This window comes from Gambusia affinis, linkage group LG18 (assembly GCF_019740435.1).
Source record: "Gambusia affinis linkage group LG18, SWU_Gaff_1.0, whole genome shotgun sequence".
Taxonomy (NCBI): domain Eukaryota; kingdom Metazoa; phylum Chordata; class Actinopteri; order Cyprinodontiformes; family Poeciliidae; genus Gambusia; species Gambusia affinis.
In genome coordinates, this window is record NC_057885.1 from 2832325 (window position 1) to 2858508 (window position 26184).

The 26184-nt window shown below is 41.5% G+C and overlaps 3 protein-coding genes across 5 annotated transcripts; all 3 read right to left on the bottom strand.

Moving 5' to 3' along the window:
• Window positions 1-1681: 1681 nt before the first annotated feature.
• On the bottom strand, window positions 1682-13226 carry sf1 (splicing factor 1). The gene is made up of 12 exons (XM_044097829.1): window positions 12812-13226; window positions 11672-11800; window positions 9802-9877; window positions 5960-6112; window positions 5329-5418; window positions 5023-5206; window positions 4819-4934; window positions 4634-4741; window positions 4360-4555; window positions 4067-4286; window positions 3726-3890; window positions 1682-2782 (listed from the first exon to the last, which is right to left on the bottom strand). Exons 1-12 carry the CDS (start codon window positions 13071-13073, stop codon window positions 2451-2453), a joined length of 2031 nt encoding a protein of 676 aa, XP_043953764.1. The 5' UTR covers window positions 13074-13226; the 3' UTR covers window positions 1682-2450.
• A 1531-nt stretch (window positions 13227-14757) lies between these two features.
• On the bottom strand, window positions 14758-21930 carry taf6l (TAF6-like RNA polymerase II, p300/CBP-associated factor (PCAF)-associated factor). 3 transcript variants are annotated; one of them, XM_044097833.1, is made up of 13 exons: window positions 21811-21930; window positions 20303-20551; window positions 20079-20165; window positions 19859-20009; window positions 19695-19745; window positions 18869-18963; window positions 18718-18792; window positions 18412-18632; window positions 17736-17868; window positions 17211-17339; window positions 15526-15764; window positions 15268-15423; window positions 14758-15176 (listed from the first exon to the last, which is right to left on the bottom strand). In XM_044097833.1, exons 2-13 carry the CDS (start codon window positions 20447-20449, stop codon window positions 14843-14845), a joined length of 1818 nt encoding a protein of 605 aa, XP_043953768.1. In that variant the 5' UTR covers window positions 20450-20551; window positions 21811-21930; the 3' UTR covers window positions 14758-14842. The 3 variants fall into 3 exon arrangements, with proteins under 3 accessions (XP_043953768.1, XP_043953766.1, XP_043953767.1); XM_044097831.1 differs by having other exon boundaries at window positions 15268-15764; window positions 21811-21929; XM_044097832.1 differs by lacking the exon at window positions 21811-21930 and adding an exon at window positions 20664-20803 and having other exon boundaries at window positions 15268-15764.
• Window positions 21931-23582: 1652 nt separating this feature from the next.
• Window positions 23583-25582, bottom strand: cth1 (cysteine three histidine 1). The gene is made up of 2 exons (XM_044097834.1): window positions 25469-25582; window positions 23583-24798 (listed from the first exon to the last, which is right to left on the bottom strand). The coding sequence occupies exons 1-2, from the start codon at window positions 25475-25477 to the stop codon at window positions 23857-23859; spliced, it is 951 nt and encodes a 316-aa protein (XP_043953769.1). The 5' UTR covers window positions 25478-25582; the 3' UTR covers window positions 23583-23856.
• Between the last annotated feature and the right edge of the window lie 602 nt (window positions 25583-26184).

Genomic DNA, 26184 nt, shown 5'->3' on the forward strand with positions numbered 1-26184 from the left:
GGAAACAAGAATCAATGTAAGAACAGAGATGGAATCAGTTATTGATTTAACAATTGTCTCAAATGTTTTAGCTGATATTTATGATAATAATTCAACAATAGGCAATGATCATTATCCCATAACAATAAGAGTATTTTTATATTCACATCATTTATATCCATTCAGGAAGCAGCAGATACTTGTATAAAGAAAGCAAGATGTAAAAATGATAAGAAAATTGTACCATGGTGGACAGATGAATATAAAGAAGCAATAAAGCTAAGAAATGAAGCTTTTAAGGTACTAAAAGGTAATTCAATTCATAAGAATTTAACTGATTATAAAAGAAAGCAAGCAATAGTAAGGATAACTATTAAGAATGCAAAAGAGAATATTGGAGAAATTTTTGTAACACAATAGGGGAAGAAAAATAGAAAAATTTTGAAAATAATTAAAAAAATGAATGTCATAAAGAGAGTTTGAATATCTTATATTAAAAGTAGATGATACAAATATAATAAAAGATGTAGCTAAAGTTGAAATATTGGCAAGAACACTGAAATATAAAAACTTAAATAAATATAAAACTTAAATATAAAGATTTACTAGAGATTATTGACAGTAATAACAGCGATGTGAGAAAGATGGTGAGCACCGAGCTCTGAAATCTTTCAGAAATGTATGGAAATGAATGGCTGAGAGCATGAGAACCCTGTGGCACGACTTCGCTAGCAAACCCTAGCAGAATTTCGAAAACATTTTACAGGAGCAGGCATGCTTATCGATGTCATGACCGACTGAAACCAATAGTGAAATATTTATGGGTGAGGGCGAGTTAAAAATTGTTTTGGGGACAAAAATCCACCCTAGGCAGTTACACTCTAATTTTACAAAAAATCAAAAACTTTGGTGAGCTCAGAGACAAGTTGTGGAAAACCGTAATTGGTATCGATGTACTGTCTTCACTTTAGAAGAGATCATGGGCGTATCAACAAAGTGAAATTTGAATGTCATTTCTACCTGAATTCATGACGACACAGAAATTCCTCAAAAATAGGGTATTTTTAGGATATTTTTTCCCCTCGCTTTCGGGCGTCGTTTTTCGCAAATTATGTTGCCATGGTAACTCCGACACGCAGCGGTACAAGCCGCATTAACGGCGATGGAACAAAAATAAATAAAGATATAAATAAAGAGACAATTCTATTGGGTGTAGAACAATAGGTGCCTCTGCTAAGGGGGGGGGGCAATAAGTGTTAAAACATCAGTCTGTGTAACACACGTTTTACTTGGTGATCACGTTATAGAAATAAATTATTCATTAAAAATGCTCTAATTTATGCTTTTGTATAACTAAATCAACTAAGACTGAAAACATTGGAAATAGATCCAAAAATAAAGTCAGTCAGAAGAATCAGAACTTATCTGAGGTTACTGCAGCTAATTCACACGTTGTCAAAACAAACAAAAGTGTCAGTAATCATCATTTATATAGTTTAGGTTGACATGGTCTGATGAGGAGGCAAGTGCTTCAAAATGAAAATCCAAGTCTGCTGTCAAAAAGCAGCAGGAACAGAGAAAACCGTGTTACATAACATTTGGAATGGCAGCCAAGAGTTCCTTAAGAGGAAGGAAAAAAATCCTTGGCAAGCAAACAAAGGACCTAACAAGGATGAAAAGAGAAACCAGGGGCACAAAAAGGTTACTTTGATAAGTTTATTACTAAACCAAGCAGGGTTTCAACAGGTTTTCATTCAGCACAGAGTTATGCCAGAAACAAAAAAAAATAAAAAAAATTCCTCCATCAACCTGAGGGACAAAAACATTCAGGTCTTTGCAAAAGCGACAGAAAGACAGTGAACATTGTCGTCAGAGCAGAGCTGCTGAACAGAGAACGTTCTCAGACAGCTGGACGTTAGCAGGACGCCACATCACACCACCATGGAACCAAACATCAAAACACCGGACTCTCCTTCCTGTTCAGAACCACTCAGAACTACAAACGGTCTACACAAGTAACATACACTTCACTTATTACAAAAATATTCATCTTATTCAGCTCAAAGCCAGGACAGAAATATAGACTTGTCACTTCAGAGTATGAGGCGTCTCAGGTGAACCATGCAAGTTGAAACTAGAGGAAGTTTGATTGCAGAACCCGGTCTGATGGATTCAGCAGAGAAAGATGACTAACAGCAGCAAAGTTGACACATCTGCTTGGTGGAACCTGTGCTCACATCCACACAAAAACCCGTGTTCCAATTTTAAAAACAGAGAATAAACTAAACTCCACAACTTTACAATCTGTATGAACAGAACTCTGTTGCTTCTGCAACAAAACAAAGGACCAATAAAATTAGAGCTTGTACATTTTTCTTTTGAGTACTTGGACGTTCAGGATGAAGCATCAGTCAGTTGATAGCTGGTGCATAATGTTCAGCAGGGGGTGTGAAAACTTTTCTGTGGCAGGATTAGTTCTGTGGAGGGGGTGGAGGGGGGGCTGGGGGCATGCCGAAGGGGGGCATGCCAGGTACCCCCATGCCCATCATGGTGACAAAGTTAGAAGGGTCCATGGGTGGTGGTGGTGGTGGGGGGGCATACATCATGCCGGTTGAGCCTGGAGGTGGAGGAGGTGGTGGTGGGGGGGCTCCAGGGGGCAGCGGGGGCTGCACTCCAGGGGGAGGTGGTACCATGGACTGGGTTCCCATGGGTAGCGGCGGCTGGGCTGCAGACACCGCAGGCTGTTGGGGCTGTTGCCATGGCGGCAGGCTGCCAGAGCCGGGGCTGGAGGTGGTGGTGGTATCTGTAAAGACATCAGAGATGGTGTGAGCTGCAGGTTGGGCCTGAACAAAGATGTTTATGATGCTTTTTGACCCAATTTTGGTCTTCTGACATTGATGCCCTGATTATTAAGATGGCTCTAAAGATTTTATTTCATTTTATTTTTTAGAAATTTTTCAGTGCTGCTGGCCTTCATCTGCCAGTAATCAGACAGGAAGAGGGAAGAAGGCCGTCGACCGACCGGAGTCCACGTCCGGATAATCTTAAAAGATTTTCTGGCTGTGTGTGGTGAGCTGAGTGTGATTTGATCTGCTTGGCAGGATCTTAAACTGCAGATAATGAACATGTTGGATGTCTTGGCCTGATGTCGCAGTGTGTGATGTTGAGGCCAGAACATCACACTGTTCTGGGCCCAAACAGTGTGGGAATCAAACACACAGACAAAACAACTGAACAACAGTGGATGTTTGAGACGTGTTTGTATTGTTTTTATTTTATAAAGCATTGCCATTGCTTCTTCCCAGTCGGCCATGTTTGTTTACTTTGAACTCAAGTTTAGTCTTAAGAGGTTTTGCCAAATTTCCTGTGTGACATCTGAATTTGGTGAGTGAAACCGGTTGGTATGTCGCTCCTGCCGTGTTGCTGAACAACACATACTTTACAACCGAACCTGTTATAGCTACAATGTTTAATCGCCATGTGTGGTCTCAGGTTCTGAAGCTGTTGCCATGTGAACCAGGCGTTAGCTGGCTATGCCAGTCAGGTCAAAGACCAGAAGTGATCTGATCTTCACTAGATTTCAGAGAGCCCTGAGCTACTCTGATCAGACATGAATTTGACATTAAGAACATTTACAATGTTTATAGAATAATTTCACATGTGCTCCTCTATTTCCTAATAAAGACCCAGTGTAACAGCAGCAAACAATTCTGTACTCTCAACTTGATGTTCAGATAAACTCTTACTCTGTTGCCAAGGTAGAGGTGTACTTGTTGCCATGCTGCTAGTAGGAGGTGGGGGTGGAGCCTGCTGCTGCCATGGTGGCAGAGGAGCAGAAGGAGGAGGAGGGGGCTGGTTGCCAGGAGGAGGTGGTGGAGGTGGCATTATACTCATGGGAGGTGGCAGCAGACCTGAACGGAGGAGCAAAAGTCACAATTAATTCCCTCTACTGAAACACACCTGTGATAGTTTCAGCTCCACAGCATCTGCTCTGTGGCTGACCTCTGACCTTTCAACACAAAACTAACAGTAATGTATCTGAGAGGCCCGCTGCTTAGCCCTCAGAGCTGCAGAGCATAAGTCTCACCCATGGGGTGTCCGTGAGGAGCTGGTCCCTGGCCCATTGGAGGTGGAGGGGGCTGCATCCAGGGTGGAGGCATGCCATTAGGGTTGGGAGGCATAGGTGGTCCTCCCATGTTGTGCATAGGAGGAGGGAAGCTCTGAGGACCTCCAGGCCCTGTGGGCCCTCCCATGCCAGGATAGTTCCTGTTCTCAGTGGGACCAGAGCTCATCCAGGGCGGCCGGTTCTGTGGAACAAAACGAGTCAATGAACACACTCTTCTGATCCAATCAGAGTGAAGACCTGGGACTCACACTAACCGGAGGAGGCTGGTTGCTGTTAGGTCCAGAGCTTCGGGGGGCTCCTGCTGGACCACTGGAGTGTCCTCCTCCTGAAGATGGCACCGGGGCCTCCCCCAGCTCTGCCATGAGGGACAGATACTCCTTGTCCATACGGGCCTTGTCCTGGGCCGACTGGGGCGGCTCTCCACCTGTTGCTCTCTGGCCTGCAAAGGTGCTGCACAAAAACAAACAGGAAACACTGCTGAACTCTGCAGATGGAAGCAGCAGAATGCACAGCCTTCCACACCATTACCTTGTGTACTTGCAGTCAGAAGAAATGTGACCAGCTCCTCCACATTTGGTACAGAGGGTGGTGTTGGTGATGCTGCGGGGCTCGGAGTTCTGCCAGGGACGGAGGATCCTGCAAACAAGCAGCTTCTCTTCAGAGGGGCCAACTCAGACTGAACAATCAGACACTGGAACCAAAACAGCACCGACCTGTTATCGTCCTCCCTCAGGGTGCCGTTGAGCCTGGCCAGCTCCCTCAGCTGCATCTTTCTCAGGTCGTTCTGATCCTCAGGCGTCTCGATGCCCTGCTTCAGGATGTTACGAATCTGAACACAGATTAGAATATTAGTTGATACAAAGCTGTTCAACTAAATGCAGGCTGATCTGCTGGCAGCGTGTCCCTCTAGAGCCAACCTGTTCCACAGCCTTCTTGACGTTCTCCATGGTGTTGGCAGTGACCAGGGCGTGCAGCGGCTCATCCTCACCAGGCAGCATCTGGCCATCTTTACGGCCGACTTTCCCTTCCTTCACAGAACCTTTTCCTCTGATCATGATCTTAGCACAGCATTCTTTCTCAATGTTCTTCAGAGTGTTGCCACTAAAAACAGAAGAAACATCAGAATCTGGAATTTTATTTTAACATAAAACATCTAACATAAACAATAACATAGTTAACATATAAATATATATGAGTGAGCAACACCAGCCAATCGAGCTTACCGAGGCCCAATGAGCAAACCCACAAAGTTAATTTCAGGGTATTCATCTTGGGGGATCATAACTTTGTCGCTCACTCTGGTGGCTGGAGGCCTGAAGGGAAAACATGGAAAACGTTTACTGAGAGAAAGTGACAGTTTTCTGAACAGATAAAAGTTTACCAGAGAAGTCTTTTAACAGAAAAATGTTGTTTTAATGAATTATATTTGGAGCTTGGTGTCAGAAACCTGACGCATTCTGCTGCATCTCTATAGTGACTTCTATCAAAATATATACATCTCATGTCAGATATGTTAGATAGGTACTAATCTGGTTCCTAAAATGTTAATGTTCAAATCCTAAAATAACTAAGTGCACTGACAAATTGGGCAACTGATAAAACAACTGCAATTTCCTTAATTTTGTCAACTTTGTCAAAAAAAGAAAAAGAAAGCACTCCATTTACTTAAAAATGAAAAAACTGCAATTTGTGAACTACTACTAAAAAAAAAAAAAAACACTTCAAGATTTTAATTGAGTAAAACATCAGAAAGAGGTGTAGGTTAATTCAATGTACAAGTAGAATCTGCATGTTGCAAGACCCCCTGTTCTACAAATTCAAATCCTCAGACGGGGAGTGAGGTGGAGGACATACTTGTAGTCAGCTGGAGGCTTGAAGTCGGGGTTGAGAGCAATCATTTCTGTGATGAGGGAGTGGCGCTCCTCCTCAATCTTCTTCCTAGTGCGATACTCGCGGGTGTTCAGCCTTTTGCCCTCACTGTTGTAGATGGGCTCTGGAGAAGGAGACCTACAAAGAGACAAAATACAAGACGCACAACAATGACGCCTTTCTACAAGCAGAAGCTCTTCCATCTACAACCAAACAGGCTCCCTAAAGCTGACTATGACTTCAGAATGTTGGGACAATTTGCATCTTAAAAGAGATTTAGTTGGACTCATGGTCAGTGCAAAAGCAAAACTAGGCGAAAGGAAGTATGCACTGACATGTAAAACATTAAGAGTCCATTCTGTCATAACATTCATTGTTAGATGGTGGCAACCAAAACGGTTTAGAGGTAATTAACCCGGTAAAATGGAGGGGCATCAACAGAATAAACGTACAATAGAGAAAAGAAAGAAAAGTTCAAGCCAGTCTCCAGTCTGGACACAACCACTCATTAAAAAGCAATTGGGTGAGTTTGTCCAAACTTTTGAGTGACACTGCATCTAAAAAAATGTATAAATAAAGTCAGAACTACACCTGCATACAGGATTTTTGGCCCACAATAAAGCACAAGTGAAGGTAAAAACCAAAGCAAAATTTAGAATGCTAAGCAGGGTCGCTGGCTTTGACGAGTGCTTGGTGCTGACGTGGTGGTAGAGGGCCGTACCTCTCCGTGGAAGCTGAAAACCTGTGTTGGCGTGTTAAGAAGGCCCTGCACTTGAAAAAGAGTTAGATTGACGTGGGGTAATTTGGGTTAGAGGAAAGGAATTAGGATTAGATATCCACATGTTCCTACGCTCTCTTAGCAGAGAGCAGCTTTTGTGTCCGTGTGAAGAGTTGGGGGGGAAAGGGGAAGTTTTCCTTTCAACGGTGGCAACCTGTAACATCTCCCGAGCCGTTTCTCTTACGTTGGACAAGGGGATGGTTCACAGGACTGCTGCGGTTCTTCTTATGTTTTGGATGCTGTGGAAATGTCTGAGAAACTAACACAGTGTGCAAGTTCAAGTGGCTTTATCTAGCAGAGGTCAAGTGGACACACTGAGGGCAAGTCACTTCCTGTGAAAACAGATGCTTTATAACCCTACGTTACAGACTGGCCACTTCTAAAACAAGCACAGCTCTGCACAGTTTCTTCCAGATCTCAAGAGTCCAAAGGGAAAAGGGGAATGCAGCCCCCTTCACTGCAGGGAATTGTTTAAAGGCGTATGTTAGGAAAAACTCAGATGACCAGCAACAAATCACTTGTTTCCAATCTTCCTCACTGTCCTGTTTTATGCTTTGAACTCGCTAGGAACTCAAACACTGGCAAAAACTTAAAATAATCACCATAAAAAAAAAAGTCAAAAGGTTAATGATCCCCCAAAAAAAATCCAAATTATCTGAGCTAATTGACCCCAAAATATGTTCAAGTCAATATGCTTTCTGCAAAAATCCTGCTTCAACAGAAACCATTTAACACATGTAGCATACTGTCATTAGTTTACATGGTGCTATAAAGCAGACGGCACAAGAAGTGGGTCAAACTGTGGCTGTGGCCAAATCTGAAGCATAAACTTCAACCATTAAGTAAAATGAATAAGATGGAGATATACCAAAATATTTTATTTGCTCTGGTACTGACCCAACTACATTATTAAACACTAATTTTAACAAATATTGTTTTTTTTTTAAACCCAAGAATCAGTTCACATGTTTTCTTGTACATGTTTAGTTCTTCAACTGAACCTTCTCTATTTATTTTGAGAATTTCTTCCCATTTCCTTCCAAAACATAAAAAGGTATTGGAGAGCCATAATTCCTGCAACAAAGAAGAACCTTACATTTTCAAAGACAACAATTAAAATTTTGGGTTAAAAAAAAGTTGGATTTCTAGAATGATTTCTAATTGTGTTGAACTTTAATTTGAGTCATTAATAAGTGACTCAAATTATTGTGACTCGGAGCTCATTTCAAGCCTCTATTAAGAATGAACATTTACATCCTGAATGTCCTTTTCTCCTCGGCTTTAGCCTCATGGCCTTCAAACAAACAAGCATTTTATTCTAAATTCCTATGTGCACTACCTCAGAGACCTTTAGACTTTAAAGATTCTTTCATTTGTTCCTCTTTTTCTTTTCCTGTGACAAAACGATTTGGATATTAGTCTCCAGGTGTTACTCTAGCACACCCAACTGTGTGCCAGAATGTAACCAATGCAGCAAAAAGGCAAACTAACTCCTCACATCAGACACAGAATCCTTAACATTAATCTGACAGTTTAGTGTTTTCTTTCTGAAATTTTAGCGAGGTTATGAACGGTAATGTTTTACCATTACTGGATCACTCTGGCATCTTCTAGAAAACTGACCAATCAGAGCAGAGCCACAACTAGCATGGACTTCCATTTCTCAAAATGATTCTCATCTCAGAAGATATCAAAGCAATTCATGCAAACAGCTACAGAACCTTTGCATTTTCTCTAAATGACTGTTGACAAATAAATCTGTAGTCATTGACACTGAGGACCATACTGGGTAGCAGCAGATAAGAAATGACCTTGGCTGGTAAAATATGAAGTGAAATGTGAAAGCTAACAAAAAAACTAAACCTGTGCAAATGAAAGTGTTCATTTAAACTTTTCTAACCATGGAAAAGTTAAAGAAAAAAAATTATTGACAAATGCTGACATGCTATTTATAGATTTAGTAAACTGTGTTTGCATAAACTGCAATAATATCCTTGAATAACTTGAAGTTATAATACAACTTAAATAAATGGCCTTGTTGTTGGCACACCTCTGACCGGTTTACTGTGACAGCCTGAACTCTTTATCCAAGCAAAGAATTTTTTTTTTTTTAAAAAGGAGGTTACTATCTGACTAAAGGTGAGATGCTAAATAATTATAAACTCTAAAGAACCATTCTGCGTGGAAAAATTTACTAATTCTAAATACTTTTGACACATTTTTCAAATCTTTAATTTAAGGCTGCATATCCTTGCTAATAACTTGATCTATTTCATACGGATCTGATGCTATTTAAGCTTCATCTTTTAAATGTAAAACTCTACTCAGATATATTACAGTCTATATTTGTTTAGGTCATTGATATTTACTAGTTGCAGCTTATTTTTACCTTCCTACATGTATAAATGTGAGAAGTTTATTCTCCCTTTTACACCTCTCTCCTCTGGGGGTGGCTGTATGTTAGTATTTGTTTATGCTCTGCTGTTTTTGTCTTCTAAAAATACAATACTTAAAAATATTTGAGCAAAGAAGAATCATTCAGAAAGTCCAAAATATTATTTATTTCCTATGTGGAAAAGGTCAATAAACTGAAGTAGAACCCCTGGTAACATTACCATAATCAACTTCATGACAGATGGGTGTCCCGACTGTCTATAATTTCCTTTATACCTAAAGTTTACATTTAGACTTTAATAAATAGAAAAATGTTTGGTTTAAACTCATTCGAAACATTTTCACATCATATGAGTTTTACAGATGTAATTCAGTAGCAATACTGAACCGTCAAGTCATTGATAAAACTAACTTTTTTGAAAAGCTAATAATTATTCTTTATTACACCTTTTGGGCCTGAGCTCACAAACAAATCAATACCTCAATTTTTCTAAACAGTCACTTAGTGAGGTGGTAGTAAGTAAACCTTAGACCTTTTTAGCTAACACTAATTTAAAATAAAACAAACATTTATAGTGAAAAGATCAACATTAGTCTTCCAAATAGGCAAAAGGTAGAGAAAGTGTTACTGTTTGAGGGTTTAATCTTTTCCAACCTGTCCTCAGGGTTAACAGGGATTCCCAGGTCTCCTGTACGCAGTTTACGAGTCAGGTCTTCAATCTGCAGTTGGACTGGAAGAATTCAGGTTAGGAAAGAAAACAAGGATGGAGAGAAATGTGGTTACCACAGCAACATCAGAGAGAGAGTGCTCTGCACTTCAGAGAGCAAAGTCTCAATCACTACTGCAGTAAAGACAATTGGTGAGTCTGTTAAAAAGGGAGATCAAATCAACATGGTAAGACTACAGCAGAAAGCTGGAGTCCTTTCTGGTGCTACGCACACATTGTAATCACAATGAATATGCCTGTGAGGTCATTTCAATTAGGGTTACAGACAACCAACCTTTGTTCCACAATGATTAAGTATGAGAACATGTCAAATGATGAACCATGGTTCCTAAAAATGCCTGCCACCTCATCAATACTTCAAACAAGGCTGGGGTTGACTTCCATGAGCACAGCTGCACTCGGTTTCAAGGCTTCGGCATTTTAAGGACGAACTTGGTCAATTTGTTTTTTGTTTGTTTTTGGGGTTTTTTGTTGCAAGTTTAAGTAACAGAACAGGTGATTACAGTCACATTTGGCACTCCACAGATCTAACACTGAGGGGCTGCTGTGACACAAAGACAAGTCTCATATTCAGGAGGCAATGAAGAAAGGAATAGATCAGACATTTCATGCACATTATGAGAAACAGAAAGGAGTATCCCCTTGAACACAGATTCATTAATCCTTTAGGTGACTGTTCTGAGTTAAAGAGGTGGATACGCATCCTGTAACTCGATGTTCACAACAATTTCATTCTGAAACTCTTGTTTTAGGGGATCTACTTCATGAGCAAACTAAGTGTGACAAGGAAGGTGAATACAGATGAATGTTTACATACCAGTGAAGAACAACCATTACCAATGAGGGGACAAAGTCAATACTGGTGTTAGTTACAGACAAAGGGACTCATCTAAATTAAAAACAGTTCAACACTGTTCCTGTGAGAGAAATGTTTCCTCCTGGGAATGGATTACAATGAAACTGGCTAAATTGAAGATGTAGTGCAAGCAGACTGAGAAGTCAAGCAATGCAATTTAGTTACTTATTTTCTTCGTAACATTTTTCCTACTACAATTAACATTCATACAGCTAAAAAGTTAAATTATTTGAATTCAGTACTTTAGTCCTAATGAATTAAGCTGTGCTGCTTCCAGATGTTAAACCAAATATTAAAACTTAAATCATTTATACATCCAGTTGTTCCTTCGTGCATTGATAGTTCTCATCTGGTTGCTGTAGAGTCCTGCCCTTTCCTCAAATTTACTCTCTGATTCTGTTACTCATCATCAGCACAAACTGATTTTGGGCTCAACATTTCACAGGTTACATTTTCATTCAAGTAACATGATTGTTCTGGTGGGGTAGAAGGGGACTACTCTGATCATACAGTTTTTATTTACTCTGCCATCACAAGCTCTTGTTAATGGTGTCCAATGGTATGCAAACCAAAAGGCTACAGAACATAGCAAAACCACTTGCAGAGAAATAACCATCATCACATCTTACATTAACATTTACAATAATTATTACTCATCAGGATTTTTTTTGCTTTGTTTCAGCAGCTGGAGCAAGATTTTTACATGCAACACTTAAAATATAGAAATTATATATTACTTTAAAGATAAATTGGATTTAAGATGTTAGCTATGTATATTTCAAAAGATACTTTTGCACCATTCCAGCTGCTGGGAACTCAGCAAACAATAAATAACAGTAAACACTGATGACATCAGAAAACAAGAACTTTAAATGCAATTAATGAAGCATATCACAAATACCATTTACAGCCATATTTGATAGAAGATAATTAGCATTTACCTATATAAGCTCTTTCCTGGTCTCGGGTCAGTCCAGGGGGAATGACAGTGGGCATTCCTGGGATGACCGTCTTCTGATCTGGTGTCTCACTGCTCCATCGGCTCTTTTTCCTTTTCTTTTGGCCAAAATCTAACAAAATACATTCCCAATATGTCAAACTTTTCAATGAAACATTGCAGGATCAACATTAGCCATATTTTATCAAGACAACCCTAAATGAACACAAAACCATTTATATCAAAAGCACAATGAAACTTAGAAAAAGTTTGTTAATGTGTGTGTTTATTTATTTATTTTGTAACTTCAAAAAACGTGAAAATTTCATACTTGGTTGTAGAAGAAGTTTGATGTCCAAAAAAACTGAAGTTAGTTTTTAATCTTCATTTTAATGTGGAGCCATAATGCTTACTTTGAACGGAGAGCCTTTCTATGACTGTCCGCTGTTTTTACAGGTAATAATATTCTCACAAAACAGTTGCAGCTTTTCCAATGGTGAAAGTGTTTAAATTTCTGCAGAGATATATCACCTTCGCACAAATGCCATATTAATGTCATTTTAAATCAATGTATTTATTACAACCATTTTAAAAAGTTCACTAACATACTAAACCTTTCAAAATCCTCACTTTCCTAAAGCAGCACAAGTCATTTTTGCCAAAAGTGTCCCCTCAAAATATTACCACCATTGTTTAAGGAAAGTGACTTAAAAAAAATAGTGCATCTTGTTGCAGTCCAAAACTTTACTTCAGAAAACAAAACTAATGGACATGAACCACAGGTTGAAAGAAAACGGTTTAGGATTTCGAACTGAAGCCAAACAAAAGCAGTCCAGAATCCTTTAAATATATGGAATAGCCCTTTACTAACGTGCCATATAGGATGCTAACTTCAGGGTCATAGAGTATATCTGTGAATACAAGCTACATTAAGCAGCTAGGTGTTATTTCACTTTCAGGAAGTTAAAAGGTTTCCTTGATGTACCCAATTCTTTAGGAGAAAAGGTTCACTCACAGACAACACCGCTGCAAATGCTGTGAAGTAATCAACGTTAGCAGACGATGCGGACTCCATTTCATGAAGGCCGGGGTTGTTGCGCGGCCTAAGCGACGACATGAGGCTAACAAGGTTTCACTAACTTACCCGTTTTAGCCATTCCGGATATCACTCCTTGTTGTGGAGGAGCCTGGGTCGAAAAACCTGTCCCTGGACTAAATTGGTGCGCTGGAGAGAAAGCAGTGCTCGGCATAGTACCCGGGTAATTCTGGAGAGAAGGGAAAGTCCCAGGAGGTGCCGGAGTTGGCATCAACCCGTTGCCAGCACCAGGCCCTGCGTCAAACCCGCGTTTAGCACCAATACTGGGGTGCAACTTCCCGAGGGGAGTTGCATTCGCTCCAGTGGCCATTTTCACTCAGATGTCCTTTAAAATGGCTCTGAGTCAATAAACTACAAATTCAGCCAAGAATAGTTTAATTTAAACAACGTAGATTTCTGATAGCGTTATCCGTGGGACCTGCGCCGAATGCTTTAATCAAAATGGCGCCTGACAGAATTTTACAAAGCGATCCTGGATAGCGTGTCTTAATAAAACGCTTTGCTATTGGCCAGTCAGACTTTTGTACTCTGGGAAGTCATTGGGCAACTTTTCTGTTTAGTTTAGTTTTTAGCACGATTATTTCTATGCGATTAACTACCGTATAGAATGGAATATGAAACATTTCTACTTCACCGCTCTGACACGATGATCAAAACACATTTTATTACAACTCACCGGAACAATAATACTCGCGCTTACCGCAACTGTTTCTATGGAAATTAATTTCAAATTTTGCTTCAAATGACTGGAAGCTATAAAATAAAATAATGTAAAAAATAATGCTGATTAATGTAAAATAATGCTGAAAAACCAAGGTGTTAAATTATTCATCTATATGCTTTACCAGTACATTACACATGCTGATTTTCTATAATAAAATTATTTAATTTTAAAAACATGCTTAATATTTTCTAAGCATTTTTTGACCAGAGGTGGCACTGGTTTCAAGCAATTTCTTGAGAGCCTTTCTATTCTGAGGCTAATTTCCCACCTAAATATTCCTTTCTTTCAATAAGAAAAAAAAAAACATCACAAGTCATACAAAACATTCCTTCCTTAAATTCTATGATTTTACATATAATGGGTAGAAAAAGTATTCACAGCTTTTAAGCCAAGCATGTCCAAAGTGAGGCCTGAGAGCCGTTTGAACAAATCAAGAATGGAGCAAATCTTGCCCAAAGCGGTTAATACAAATAGACATGTTTTATTTTTGGGGGGTGAGATTTTTACAGAGACAAACATTTTTAAATGTTTAAATTTAAAAATGCTGTAAATTTATAAAGCATTTATACATAAATGCTTTCATTTTAATTTTGTTGGATATACAACACCAAACACCTCCTCCACACCTTATTAATGTCCCTTTCTTTTTTCTAAGGGGCTACAATTTTATAGCTCAAAATTTAAAACCATCCATGGAAAAAATATGTAAATTTTTTGATATGGCAGTTGTGCAACACCTTTTGTATTTTGCATCAGCAACAATTTAACAATTCATTTTCTACAGCAAATAGAATATGGTGTTAAAATATTACAATCTATGTAGTTAATATTAGCTCAACTGGAATGCCAAAAAGTTTGGAAACCACCTTCTGAAACCTTTTCACGTTCTATCAAATTACAGCCAGAAACTTAAATGGTTTTTAATGGGATTTTATGCAAGAAAACATTTGTTAAAAGAAATTTTTCATTAAAAATATAAAAAAATAAGCTTTGCAGTTGTATTAGGTGGACCTTCATCCAACTTTTATTGCAGCCCCATCTGCATTATATCTCCATAAGTTTTCACATGTAGAGTGTAAAATTCTTGTCATTGTTGTGAAATAGTTAAAACGTTTTCTATCAAAACATCCAACCCAGACTTTCAACTGACTCCTTAATGCTCCTGGGTTCCCAGACTGACCACACAAAGCCAGAGTCAGAGCTGTTGCCGAGCAAAATACTGAATTTACTTTTTCATAAGAAACAAAAATAATTCCAGAAAACTGAATACAAACAACTGATAGTTTATGAAGAACAACAATCATTAACATCAGTAGCAGTCCAAACCAACTGCAACCTGCTGCCGCAACTCATCTCTACAGAGGCAGGTAAAGCGAGTAATGTGAACACGTCCAGCGACGCACCGGTTTCCCCACCCGGCCAATTACCGGAAGCTTATGGGCGTAAGCGCGGGGCGGGTTGGCAGGCAGAGAGGAGGACGAGGAAAACGTGGTCTGAAAGGGCCGGCGGCCCTGGCACCGTCGACCCATTTGCCGTCCACCAATGACAAAGGAGAATGCTGGAGGTCCTGACTGTGGCGAGATGAAACGAGCCTTGGGGAAAACATCCCGAGAAACACTGGCGGAGCGTTGGCCCGAACGTGATGAGGATGATCTGGAGCGCTGTACAGAGGAGGAGCGAGCCAGAGACCTGAGGAGGGAAACAGTGGGAAAGTGGGTCCATTGCATTCAGAATTAAAACCAGTAATGAGAACTCAGACTTCTTATTCTGCTAGCTTTACCTTCCTGCTCCTGTGGCTGCTAGGCTCGGAGGGGGAGGGTCGGTGCGAGGGCTCCCATCCTGTCGTGGGCTGATGTTGAGGTTGGCGGTCAGCTGCGGCATTTTCCGGGCAGTGTCGGTGTTTGCAGCTGGGCCCAGCGGATCCTTCCGGGCTTCCCTGAAACAGGCCGAAGCGCAGGGGGGATAGCTCCCAAACCCTGGTCCTGTGCTAAACCTGACGGCCAGACTGTCCCCAAAGAAAGAGTAAAGCTCACTGTACATCGCCGGAAGAGGGACTGGGGACCACTCCTCCCAGGGGCAGCCCGCGCCGCCTGCTTGGAGGTGGCTGGCAATCCCCAGAACGGCTTCTGACAAAGGCTCTGACGGAGGACTGAGGCCTGGGGAGCCCACCCTGTACCCCGCAGACCCGGCTCCAGAACCCGGCTGGCAGCTGGATCCGCCCTCTGCTGACTGGGACAGAGACACAGCCTTCATCTTCAGCAGACGCTCCACTGCCACCTGCAGGACATACAACCAAACTGCAATCCTGCTTGTTCTGGTTGACATGACATAATGACACAAGAGAGTCTTGGACTGTCAGCACAAGCTCAAAACAGCATTTTGTTGTTGTTTACAAATGTGTTTCTAGGAATTAAGAGAAAATTAAACTTTCCACAGAAAACCACAGGCTGTGTAAGCCAGTGAGCTCGGGTGATTTTTCTACTTGGACAGAGAACATAGTAAACAGAGCGATAAAGTGATAATTATCTGGTTAGAAAAGCAACATAAACAGAGGAGCAACTGAAGGCAGCAAACTGTCAATTTGGTGTGAAAAACATCCTGTCCTTCCTGAGTTACATCCAACCTCAAATAAGCAACAGAGAAGACTTTAGAGCCATTCTGCTGAAAAATTAAAAGCTGATCAAAGAGAGGTAACAGGGATCAGTGGTTCACACAATGACTGCGAGGTACTGAAGCCCAAACCATCATCCCTACACCGCCATGCTTCACAGCTGGAATCAGGTGTTTCTGCTGATACTAAAACCCAAATTCTCTTTCTCATTTAAGAATCTAACTTCTTAAACCAAGCTGTGCCATTATATCCCTTATAGAGACAAGAGACTTTCTGAGTATCGATACCTGCTCTTATCGTCTTTAGGTTGTATGAAAACACAAACTTGAACATTTATCACGGCAAATTTAATCCTCTGGAATCTGAGAAGAAGCTCTAGGGTTGTTTGAAGTCTCTATGGATATTAGATCGATTGACATGAGCCAGGTCATAGTAGCTGCATTTCCACTGACCACATAATTGCGGAAATAAATTTGCTAAATGGAAACGCACCCATTTCGGGAAAAATAAACTCACATTTTTCAAGAAGAGATATTACTGTTACTGGAGCAAAAGACAAAACAGAAAATGGTAGGAGGATGATGGTGCGGTATGTTTTTGTAGAATCATGGATTCCTAACAGTTTGGGAAAAGCCTTCCCGGACCGATCAGCAGCAACAAGAACTTCTACGGAGTCATTTCTGATGTCTTTCTGCTTTAGCTTTAGGTTACCCACCTCTACAGCGTTGCAGGAAGCAGTAGGAGGGACTTCAGATTTTCAGACTGCTCCTGCATTTTGTAGGGATGCACCAATAAATCAGCCCAGTTTCTTTAGCATTGAGAGATCGGTCGATGTGAAACCGATATCATCTACCGATCTCATCTATGTCCACAAAGGTGTAAAAATCAACCACCGTCACTTCTGCTCTGCTTGGATAATAATCTGTTTTTTTGTCCTTTTCATTCTGCATAATAAGTCAAGGCGGTCTTCTGACAATGTTTGCTGTGAATATAGCTTATAAAGCCTGTAAATTGCGGGGAAAAATTTCTCTTGCGTTTCCTGAGACAAATGGATGTCGACTGGACTTTTATCATGTTGAAGTCGTGCAGCCTGAGATTCTAGCAGTACGTACCAGGATGGCTCCGTAGACCTTGTGTCCATCTGCTTTGACCTGTGCGTTGGACACTGAGTAATCGTCCAGCACAGCCTGCAGGTTGGCCCAGTAAGCAGGGAGGTGTGGGAAAAGAACTCTTTCCACAGCCTGAAACACACAGGTTAACAGAGAGGTTAGCAAGAGTCTCCTTCAGGACAATATGGAGGACAACAATAGAAAATCAAAACAATTCCTATCAGACAATAAATACATAATCAGACCCTCTGGATTTGACTTGAAATTGTTTCTAGCTTCTAGCTCTAGGAGTCCTTTACTTTAAAAGCTACTGATGTTGGAAACAGAATCCTTCTGGCTCCCAGAGGACTGAGGTGCATTGGAAGACAGTTAGAACTTCGATGTGACGACCAAGCAACTTGAACCAAAATAATGACTAAAAAAAGATGCTGATGTGCAGATTTAGATTTGGACTACTGATGCCAAACAGTTCTACTCCAAAAGCAAAAGATTTGGCAGATTTCCAAACAGATTTGGTAGTGGACCTACCTTCCAACCCAGAGCGTGAAGGCCCACAACCGCTCCGTAATGGGAGCAGAGTGGCCTGACTGGGTCAGAGAGAACCTTCTGGAGAGAGAGCAGGATCTGGTGGTAGAGACCACTCACTAGATCACCGTGAGTCCTGGGGACAAAAACTCAAAGTTAGAAGGTTGCATGCAGGATGAGATGTAGTTCATTATCTGCTTCCAGGTTTTATTCCCTGTCTCTCCTTCTAAATATAAATCTCCATTCATTCAGTTGCAGTGTTCTGACTGATTACCAATCTTTAAAATGCCTGATCTGCCTATTCCCATTTCGGCCGACACCAATTTTTTGCCAAAATAGTCAAATGCAAATTAAAAATCTAAAAGTCTCAATTAAATGCAGAGATGGGCTCTAATTAGTGGTGAACTGATTGCAGTTTCCTAACTGAATCCAATTTTGACCGATACAATTTTATTTTGTCCGAAAAGTTGCTAAATATAGCAATTTTGTTGCTAAGGTAGAATCCATCCATCTCTCCAGTGTCCACCAATCCATCATTCATCCATTATTTAACCAACTGTTACTCATCCATTACCTACTGTCTGTTCTTTCATCTCTTCGTCCCAGAGGTTCTAAATCTAAAGATTGATAACTGAAGACCTACCTGCCCACCACTAGTAGTAACATTTTGAAAAAATACCAGAAGATGTGGCTGAGTAGCAGGGCTGCGTAGTCCCGGAGGGTCCAGTGGTCATTGAGTGGGTTGATGGAGGCGGCGAGTGGCTCCAGGATGCAGTACATGACACTGGAGACCAGGCTGCGGACGTATGAGCCCAGGTACAGGTACGGGTTCTGGACCAGGCTCTTCACCATGTGCAGGAGCCTGTTGAGCTGCTCCAGGTCGTGGCTTACTGATTTGACCTGGAAGGGCACACAGATACAAGGATCAGCAAGTACAGAGGCTCTGAGCTCGGATCAAAGCAATGAGGCGAGAATGGTGGCCTACTCCACTGATGACATAGACAAAGTATGGCAGCAGAGCAGCAATCTTTGAGTTGGACTGAAGGTCGAGCAGAGCCATCTGAAACACAGAGAGAGAAGCAGTAAAGAAGCAGCACATGTTGGCCAGTCAGAAGCTGTGCTGAGCAGCTACTCACCTTCATGAGGTGGGGGTCATCTCCCAGGATGGCCCTGGTGATCTGCTGGTAGTACTTGAGCAGGTCATCTGACAGAGTCTGCACAGCGGTGGGAACTATGGGACCACAACCCAACAGGACGGGTTTCAATCAAGGTCAGAACTTCATAATCTTGGGTGATCAGCAATTGGCTGATTCTTAAAAGTGAAACCAAATCTGATCTTCCTGAGAAAAACTGAAAATCAACCACTGTCTTCTTCTGCTCTGCACTGACCACCCACCGGGTCGGGTCTGCATGTGTGCACTTAACAATAGTTACCCCACTGTTACCAACTTAGGAACTTTGTCTCTATACTTAACCTCTTACACCCTAAGCGAGCCGAGGTCACATGGCAGCTGGACCCACCAGTGGGTCCGTCGGGTTCTAGAGGTTAACAGCTTTTCCCAAAAAAAAAAAAAAAGAAAATCAGTATCTGTCAAAATTGGATTTGGCCAGAAAACTGCTATCGGTGTACCCATAAAAAGAACCAATCCCTTTAACTGAAACTTCACTTTTCATTTGCATTCAACTTTTAAGACAAAAAAAAAATTGGAATTGACCAAAATCAAAACTGGCATGTCAGGCTTTTTAGAGAACTGAAATCAGTTCACCGCTGGTGAATAGTACTGCAAGGGTGTTAAATTACCATGTTGACTTATGTGGAAGCACTAAGAAATGTTTGAGTTTGTACATTTCATCTTAACTATGCTACATGTAACAAACTGATGAGAGAGGAGAGGGCTGAATTTGCTTACAGCCTTAAAGGTGTATTAACTTGAATCCTAACTCTGAATGGTTGAGCCTTACCTGTCCCCTGAGGCTCTACGTTGCCTTTGCCATCCAGATACGCCACATTAACTGGAAGGATACATCAGACATCATCAGTACACCATTCCTTCTGCAGATTAGGAAAAGTGAGTTTCAGCAGCACCACGCATGCGACCACTGTCCTAACAAGTCTGACAACATACCTCGCACCATGGTCTCAGCACAACCTTTGGGAATGTTGGTGGCCAGGGCCAGCTCTATCAGGTTAATTTCACGGTCCTCGACAAAGAACAGCTCTCCCTCTTTGACGGATCGGAAAGGCAGAGCGTCCTGCGCCCCGTAACCACAGACGGCCTGATAAAGAAGCAGATATCAGGCCACCGGAGGGAGCAGCAGCAGAGACGTGCTGACATTAGGTCTCACCTCCACACGGCTCCATCGCAGGGCTCTGTTCAAGTCCTCCACCGTCAGCTTCCTCCTCTTGGCATGTCTCATGAACTGGGAACTTGTCTGTTTGGGTCACAAACAGATTACCAAAGGTGTCGAAGGAACAGCAAATTTATTCTTTTCATTTCAAATATACATTTAGGTCCAAAATAATAATGTGACAGAATAAATAAAATAAAACATAGGCAGGCAACTCTGACCTGGGCTGCCTCTCTGAGGCGGTAACACACATCTTCAGCAAGAAGAGCCGCTACATCATCAGCAAGATCCACGCCGGTGCTCTCTGCCATGAGCTTGACGGAGTCCCGGGAAACCTCAGCAAAGCGCCGCTCCTCGCGGTCTGCCATGGCAACGGGGCCACTCGGAAACTGTCGCAGTAAAGCTGTTAGGATATCCCACCTCTCGTGCTTTTCTTTTCTCTATAGATAACAGCGGCAACAGAAGATTGTCTAAAATGAAGACGAAAAAAAAAGAACAAGAACAAAATAAGCCATTTATTAGCTAACTAAACGTTTCACAAAGTGTGTTTTAAAAAAAGGACAGAGCAATTATAAAAAATACATAGGGTGAGAAGCTCAGCCATCTGGGAGGGACTAGAGTAGAGCTACTGCTCCTTCAAGTCGAGAGGAGCCAGTTGAGGTGGCTCAGGCATCTGGTTAGGATGCCTCCTGGACGCCTCCTTGGTGAGGTGTTCCAGGAATGTCCCACTGGGAAGAGGCCCTGAGGACAACCCAGGACACACTGGAGGGACTATGTTCCTCAGCTGGACTGCAAACGCCTTTGGATTCTCCTGCTGAAGCTGGAACAAGAGGCTGGGGAGAGGGAAGTCTGGGCCTCCCTACTGTGGCTGCCACCCCTGCGACCTGACCCCAGATAAGTGGAAGAAGACGGATGGATAATGGATGGAAAGAGCAATTAGAAATGTCTTGAATTTCTGGGTTTGATTTGTCACAAATAGAAGTGTTTCAATGGTCACAGGGAACTTTAACCAATGTGTCACTAAAGTTCAAGTGTGACCATTCTAAGTACTGACGGTTTTTAAGCATCACACGGGATGCTTTATGCCTAGATATTAATCTACTAGCATGTCATCACAATCATGAGACTGTCATACAGCAACAGTCTTCAGTCAGAGGCTTCTTCAGATTTGTTGCAAGACGAACTGCTACAGGAGATCCTCTCTGCCCACAGCATCACCATCCACAACTCTTTGAAGATAACATTTTATTGCAACTGACCAGATTTTAAATGCGGTTCATCCCCAAAGAAGAGTTTCCCCCGTAGGATAGGGGTGTCACAGGTTAAAGACGGGGTTCTAATAAATCTGCCTGTGGCGGGAGAATAATCCAGGTTTGACCAAATTAAGTATTTCAGGTTTTAACTGGAACCTGATCAAGACCTATTTCTGGTTCGAAACAGACTGCAAAACAGTACTTTACCGAATGGCAACAGCGTTAAGGTTCATGTTTTAAGCTGAATATGTCAGTCGCGTGAACAATTATTTGACTAACATACGAAATGAGCTAGAATGAAACTGGGCAGCATTGCAGTGACGCTGAAATGAACAGAGCTAATCTGCAAACAGAGGGAGGAACCACATCCAGCAGACTTCAGTTTTAGGTACCCGCTGTCTCATCAAACAGCTACAAACAGACAGGCCAACGGGCCCCATTTCAGTCAAAAATGAATTCAGTTCAATTAAATTTACCTTAATTCGACTGAAAACTGAGAATATTTTTCCTTCTTCTTCTTTTTCTTCTTCTCGGCGCATAGCAAACAACTTCACGGTGCATACCGCCACCTACTGTACGTGAGTGTGTAGCAACATTGACCAGCATCCATTCAGTTCTATTTTTTAATTTTGGTGTGTGATGTTTCTTCTTCGTCTTCTGGATTTCTCTTGAAGGTTGGCAAACTTTAAGTTGCACTACCGAAACCTGTTGGTAAGGAGTTTAGAACAACCTGAAACACTTAGGTAGCAATTAACCATAGCTGATCTAAAGTAATAAGTCTTTAATATGAGATCGCTCAAAACGGGAGAACATGATCTTGGAAAAGGTGCATGTTTCTTTGGACGTGTAGTCATTTACTAGGAAGGAAGTGAAGAACTGAGTTAATTAAAAGCTATGTTCCCTTTGTTTTGGTTGTAAGTTGGCTGGTGGATTAAGTGCTTCATCTGTTGTTCCATTTCCTGTCACCCCAACATGTGTATCAAGAGAAATATGTCTGTCATCTGAATAATTTGTGCCTCTCTTTGCAGATGTCAGGTGGGCTTTCTGGGCTTCACAGTGAGCTGTTCAGTGATGAACCAGAATCCAAACGGATAACAATTCTGGATCCATTGAATTCATTTCTGTGCTCCTTTCACAATCATTTTGTCTTCCTATTTAAAGTCTGAATTGTGACTGATGTTTCTGTACACATAATGGACGGAATTAAAACTCAAACTAGTTAACTGAAGAGTAACTGTTTGACCTCTTTTAAATTATGCTCTATATTTTATTTTGTTCCTAGGTGAATTTCTTGTGCACCTTTCAGTTATTGATATTGTACACTGCCTCCCTTATGTTAAGGGACTTGTTAGTAAAATTTACAGAAGACAAACTGCTTCAGGAGATCCTCTCTTTAAAAAAAACAAAACAAAAAAAACACTCCAGACATTCTCAAAATGACTGACATAAATCTGTCTGCCACCATAATGCATTATAAATATAATTCTAGTTCAAATATAGTTCTAGAGCTGCAAAATCTGGCATTTCATTTGGAAGAATCCAAAAGATTTTTGTAAACAGTTCCATTCTCTGGATGATTGTTTATCCAAAGTAGTCCTCCCCAGCCCTTCTCTTACCTCAACAGTGAATAACACCTTGAAGTTTAACTTGTAATGTACAGTTTCTCAAATCCATAAAACACTTTAATTCCCCAAACCATGATGGTAAACCTTGAACATTGAATCTGGGAATCCATTTTCCCCTTATTTCTGTAACTCAGAACAATTTCCTATCATGCATAGATCCATCTTGTGCATTACCATTAAGCCCAGTGCCCTAACCTATGAAGTACCAGTCCAGTTCACCTGTGTCCCTCCAGCTCCCCCTACAAAAAAAAAAAAAAATAAAATAATGCCTGGACTAAAGACAGGAAGACTCCAAAGATGCAATGTTTGAACTGAAAGGGTAAATTAGTTTAAGAACATGTGCACTTATAAAACTGTTTAAGATTTTTTTGAGTTCAGGACAGGCCTGTGGAAAAGATCCCAGTTTACTTTACTGTTCTTTTAACCCTGACTTTTAAGTAGACTTCTTCAGCTTCATTTTATGGAAACATGTCTGCCAAGAGAAGTACAAAGGAGCTCTACTACAGCACAGACAAGCTTCTCCTTGTAGACTGTAGCAAAAGTTACTAATTTTTCCCACACACTTTACTTCCAAACCATTACACAGCACCAAAACTTGGAGCACAAGCCACAAAGCGCTGAAGTGATTGTTAAAATTTGTTTTATTTACAACAGTTCATTTATGCAGCTTATGGTTTGAGTACCACAGTTAAAAAGTTAAATTACCCTCAAAGCTGGAAGACTTTCTGTTCAGAGACACTGAACAGTTCCAGCTCTTTGACCTGCTGGTCAACAAGTCAAACAACTTGTGTTTAAAACAAAAAAGTACATGTAAAGACAGCCTCCTTTAAAAGGAATTAAAAAAAGAAAATAAAAATTTTTCTAGTGCTCATGCAAATTCTAATTTGGACCACAAACTCAAAGTGCTCTGCTGTCCCAGACCTCCTGGCCCTTGGTGCTCTCTAGCTGCTGCAGATGGATAGCCAGGGGCAGCAGGAGGTCATTCAGGTGATGGCTGGAGAAAGTGAAGGCATTGTGGACCATGACCTCTGGGGATGGGGAAAGGGCAGGACGAGGGGAGGTTGATGTGGAGGAAGAGGTTGACCCATTGGATGAGATTGAAGGTAAACCTGCAGTGCTTGGGGTTGGCTGGGGAGACAGGAACTGTGCTTGGCTGAGGTCAGCAGTCTTGATTTTGCTGGGGAGTCCATGCTGAAAGCAGCAGCTTGTACCGTAGAGGCAGAAACCAAAAGTGCTGAAGGTGTGGCAAAGCGCACCCTTAGGCTTCCACACCTTACGCTGAGGCTGAACCTGGTCAGTAGGGGCAGGTGAGTTGGGGTCCAAAGTAGCAGCTGGATACCCATCCTCCAACACCTCATCCTCAACATGCAGGAAATTACAGCGCTTGCCAAAGGGACAGACCCGATTGGCAAGGAACTTGCGACAGGGAATATTCCTACGGTGTCGTTGGACCTGCCGCATCTCTGTGGGGCTATGGACAAACAGGCAGCGACCTCCATAGAAGCAGTAGCCTGTGGTGTGGTAGTTGCGACAAAGCTCAGTCTTGTACTTGGGGTGGCGGAAAGGCACGTGGAGCTCACGGAGGCCGTGAGCAAACTGGCAGCGTTCAGCGTATTTACAGAAACCACTGGTTGCATAGCTGGTGCACAGGGCCGTCTTATAGCGAGTGGAGCAGACCCAGGGGACAAGGGAAGAGGAAGGGGGCTCCACCAGGGGCAACAGGGCTTTGGTCAGAGAGAAGCTAGTGTCACGAGTAGCCTCCGAGTCATCACTGCACAGCAGGTCATCTACCAGGTCCTTATCTTGAGAGGAAGGCAGGAATGGATCATTGCTGCTATTCTAGGATAGATAGGAGACAGTAAAACATTACAACACCCATCCACATACTTTGGGAGGTCTTAGACTTGAAAATGATGCATGTCTGCTTGACAAAATGTATTCAAGTTCAACTATACAGGCCAAGAATAACTGGTCAAAAAGTCAAACTGCAGCCTTCCCAGAGACCACAGTACTCAGTTAAGTCCTGGGTGTCCAGCTCCAGTCCTCTAGGGCCAGAGTCCTACTGGTTTAATTACGTCTTTGCACAAACACAGCTGATTCAAATGAACTTGGACACCTCAGTATGTCAAAGTTCTGCATGAGCCTGCCAACAGGCCATGCAGGATACTGGCTCCTTAGGACTGACTAAACCATGCAGATGCTTGGAAACAACTGACACTTGATCTGTACTATCAGGGTATGGCAACCCTACTCCAGTCACCAACTGAAGGTTAGGCAGAAACCCTTCAGCTTCATCTGCTCTAAAGAAGGTCACCCAAACAGCAGTAAAGTGATTAAGCCAAATACTTGTGCAAACATCTGATTAATAGTTTAGCAATTGCTAATCTGGTCCAGCAGTATAGGGGAAGTTATAGAAAATCCTTCTGTGTTCCACAAACATTATGAAGATAAAGTCTAAAGCTAAATCTCAAGTTTCCAACACCATCAGCTGATCAAGGCCCGGTCTTACCTCAAACATGACTGCAAACTACTTGTGATTGGTGGCAGTGGTACAGGGCAACATCTGGAGGAAAGACAACCTGGATGACTTCAACTCCCTGCCTGAGTTTGTCTTTTAAATAAGTGCTCACCTCCTGCCTTCATGCTAAATGAACATCAGGTGTGCAGAAGTCCAGCAGCCAATCACGCCCCAGCAGCGTCATCATGAAGGACCATTGCGATCAGAAAAACTTTCACCACCTTTTCTGGTGGTGTTTCATCATCATCATCATCATCATCATCATCATCATCATCATCATCATCATCATCATCATCATCATCATCATCATCATCATCATCAGCTTTATTAAAGACACAAAAGAGTCCACATGAAAAAAGAAAAAAAGTCTATTTTCTTATTCAGTGTTTCTATTTCAGTTTTCTTTAAGTAGTTTATGAATGTGAACTTAAAGACAAAAGACTCTATTTGTTTTTCCTAAAGATGTTTGAAAAAGCTAAGTTACATAGCAATATATTATTTTTATATTTATGTAATATGTAATTATAGGCACATTTGTGTTTTTGTGTGCTCCAGAGGCCCAGAGATGACATTTCATTGCCATTTTCACTGTCATGTTTTTGAGGATTATTAACATAAGTCTAAGATGAAGTCTAAATTATTTAAATGAGCCACTCCTGATGAATTCTATCTTGTATCAATCCGATTAAAAACTTAAGGAAAGCATG

Bases quoted from the DNA above. Each gene is read 5' to 3' on its own strand.
- sf1 (XM_044097829.1), bottom strand. From the start codon at position 13,073: ATGGCCACTGGAGCGAATGCAACTCCCCTCGGGAAGTTGCACCCCAGT. The intron at 11,801-12,811 runs GTAAGTTAGTGA...GTATTTTGTTAG, and splicing joins ATCCGGAATGGCTAAAACGG to ATTTTGGCCAAAAGAAAAGG. The intron at 4,287-4,359 runs GTTAGTGTGAGT...TTTGTTCCACAG, and splicing joins ACAGCAACCAGCCTCCTCCG to AACCGGCCGCCCTGGATGAG.
- taf6l (XM_044097831.1), bottom strand. From the start codon at position 20,449: ATGGCAGACCGCGAGGAGCGGCGCTTTGCTGAGGTTTCCCGGGACTCC. The intron at 18,793-18,868 runs GTGAGTAGCTGC...TCTGTGTTTCAG, and splicing joins ATGACCCCCACCTCATGAAG to ATGGCTCTGCTCGACCTTCA. The intron at 15,765-17,210 runs GTACGTACTGCT...TATGTCCTGCAG, and splicing joins AGGTCTACGGAGCCATCCTG to GTGGCAGTGGAGCGTCTGCT.